This window comes from Neurospora hispaniola, assembly GCF_033458365.1.
Source record: "Neurospora hispaniola strain FGSC 10403 chromosome Unknown B0T23scaffold_3, whole genome shotgun sequence".
Classification (NCBI taxonomy): Eukaryota; Fungi; Ascomycota; class Sordariomycetes; order Sordariales; family Sordariaceae; genus Neurospora; species Neurospora hispaniola.
In genome coordinates this window covers 1,078,098-1,080,904 of record NW_026944408.1, presented here as the reverse complement: position 1 = coordinate 1,080,904, position 2,807 = coordinate 1,078,098, and the positions used below count along the sequence as shown (strand labels likewise).

The following is a 2,807-nucleotide window of genomic DNA, read 5'->3' as shown; positions in this document are numbered from 1 at the left end:
TTTTGTTGCTTGCCAGACTTCGTTGCTTGCCCCAAATTCCTCTCACAGCTCCTCGTCATTGCATATCCAAAGCGTCCATCTTCGTTTTCATTCCTGGATCTCATCATCCCCGCACCCTTCTTATCAACTCCGAACTGTGTTCCCCTCTCCAGTCTATAAGCTTCAACATAAGCCAAAACCAAAAAACACCACGATCAACGACACGATGGCCCGCCTTTCTGCTGCCCGCTATGGCAAGGACAATGTCCGCGTCTACAAGGTCCACAAGGATGAGAAGACTGGCCAGCAGTCGGTCACCGAGATGACCGTCTGCTGCCTTCTCGAGGGCGAGATCGACACCTCGTACACCCAGGCCGATAACAGCGTTATTGTCGCTACCGACTCCATCAAGAACACCATCTACATCAAGGCCAAGGAGCACCCTGTCAACCCTCCCGAGCTGTACGCCAGTATCCTAGGCCAGCACTTTCTCGACAAGTATGCCCACATCAGCGCCGCCCACATTGACGTGACCGTCCACCGCTGGACGCGCATGGTCATTGACGGCCAGCCCCACCCCCACAGCTTCCTGCGCGACGGCCAGGAGACCCGCAACGTCGAGGCCACTGTCACTCGGGACGGCATCACCATCAAGAGCGGCATCGTCGGCCTTCAGGTGCTCAAGAGCACTGGATCCGCCTTTCACGGCTTCGTCCGTGACGAGTTCACCACCCTCAAGGAGACGTGGGACCGCATTCTCTCCACCGACGTGGACGCCGGATGGACTTGGAAGAAGTTTGCCAACCTGGCGGCCGTTCAGGACGGTGTTGAGCGCTTCGACGCTGCGTGGGAGGCTGCCCGCAACATCACACTCAAGACGTTTGCGGAAGACGAGTCGGCGTCGGTACAGAACACCATGTACAAGATGTGCGAGCAGATCTTGGATGCGGTGCCCGAGACGGAGAAAACCAACTATTCGCTACCCAACAAGCACTACTTTGAAGTTGGTGAGTACCACTTTTGCAAATCCACCAAAAAAATAGGTCCAGATAAATTGACACTAACACCCAAAAAACAGATCTCAGTTGGCACAAGGGCCTCCAGAACACCGGCAAGGACGCCGAGGTGTACGCTCCCCAGTCTGGTCCCAACGGTCTCATCAAATGCGAGGTCTCTCGCTCGTAAGACTGTTGAACTTTGTTTTTAAAACGTCACACATGTTTCCTTGACTCTCTTCTATGATATCACCATTTTCTTGCATTCCCCCTCACGTTGCGAGGGGTTGGTTGGCGGGCAGGCGTTCGTTTTGAAGGTGGAAAGATGATGATACCATGATGCAACGGATCATCATGAGACGTAGGCTATGGACATCTTGACTGGCGCTAATTTTCAGGGGTAACCAAATAAACTTCCTATTATGAACAAGCAAGCATCCGAAAAGCGCTGCTAGCTGCATTCTTGGAATACCAAGTGAAAAGATATGCCGTGATATTGGTGAGGCTGACTTTTGAGCTTCGCGGGCCTTCAGCTTGATGGACATGAGAGATCTGTTCGTCGCCCTTCAGATCATTAAACGATCAAGGGGTCCAAACGGCTCTCATGAGTCATAATCATGGTATCTTGTTGAGTGATATATTTGTACAATGAGAGGCCCCCTTTTTCTAACCCAAGTTCGTACACTGTCCGTTGCGCGCTGGGCTCACGAACCGGCTTCCCATGTAATATACAGACTGACTCTGGCGGCATTGCCCATGAATCACACGGCCAAGTGGGCTGTAACCGACACAACAACACACGAGAGAGATTTCTCGCTCCAACGAGGTGGTTGTCCACACGATCTTCCTCACAGTTGACAGAGTCTTCGGTCCTCGTCGGGTAGATGGTTCGTAACGGCTCGATGTAGATTCGTCCCTACATCTCTTTCTCTCCCGTTTCTCTGACACTCCTCCATGAGTAGATAGCCAGCTCCAGCGCCTTTAACCAGACCTTCACACCTCAAAGCCATGGTCGCTCATAACCTCTCCATGTCCGCCTCCCGGATAGCCTTGACAGCCTCCTCCCAACCTGGAGCGCCCACCACCTTACCGCCAAACCGCACCAAGTTCTCCTTGTACGGGTGCGCATCACCCTCAAACGCCTTGAGCCTCGCCAGTCTCTTGTCGCGCAGCCTGTTCTTGGGAAGCATGCCGCTGACGGCCTTGCGCAGCACCTCGGCGCCGCCGTGCTTCTCCATCAGCGCATCCATGGTGATGGCCTGTAGCGAACCGGGCCGGGTGTTGTGGCGGTAGTACGTCTTGCGCCACTTCTTGTGGCCCGTCGTGTACAAACCCGCGCAGTTGGTCACCACCACGTAGTCGCCGCAGTCGGTGGAGGGATCCCAGATCGGCTTGTGCTTGCCCATCAGGATGGTGGCGATGCGCGAGGCGAGACGACCGAGAGAAGGGGGAGTGATGGCCTCGGCAGGAGCCTTGATGGTCGAGAGGGTAGGGTGAGGGGTGACGGCGGAGATGTGGTGCCAGACACGGGAGTAGGCTAGTCGGGTCTACACGTTCGTCGCAAGATGGCGGTGGTTAGTTACGGGTGGTGGAGGTGGGGGTGGTGGCGGGAGGGCGAGCAAGTGTCAAGGTTGTAAGAAACACGACAACAGTATGGGACAGTTGTGTCCGAACAGGAAGAAACTTACAGCTCCGACTGTTTGCGACATGTTGACGGTGTTGCGCGGTGGTGATGTAGGTCGTATACTATGGTGTTCAAGAGAGGATTAAGGTGGAGAAGGCAGGTATGAAAACCAGTGGGAACGAGTCCCTCATCGACTGGTGGTAAGTGAA

At 54.6% G+C, this 2,807-nt stretch overlaps 2 protein-coding genes across 2 annotated transcripts; one reads left to right on the top strand and one right to left on the bottom strand.

Annotated features, from left to right (window-relative positions):
• Window positions 1-205: 205 nt before the first annotated feature.
• Window positions 206-1,164, top strand: B0T23DRAFT_315457 (uricase; the record flags this gene model as incomplete). The annotated part of the gene is made up of 2 exons (XM_062834858.1): window positions 206-986; window positions 1,058-1,164. The coding sequence occupies 2 exons, from the start codon at window positions 206-208 to the stop codon at window positions 1,162-1,164; spliced, it is 888 nt and encodes a 295-aa protein (XP_062693756.1).
• Window positions 1,165-1,754: 590 nt separating this feature from the next.
• B0T23DRAFT_105943 (mitochondrial 54S ribosomal protein YmL23) lies at window positions 1,755-2,807 on the bottom strand. Its single transcript, XM_062831772.1, has 2 exons — window positions 2,663-2,807; window positions 1,755-2,521 (listed from the first exon to the last, which is right to left on the bottom strand). Exons 1-2 carry the CDS (start codon window positions 2,681-2,683, stop codon window positions 1,991-1,993), a joined length of 552 nt encoding a protein of 183 aa, XP_062693755.1. The 5' UTR covers window positions 2,684-2,807; the 3' UTR covers window positions 1,755-1,990.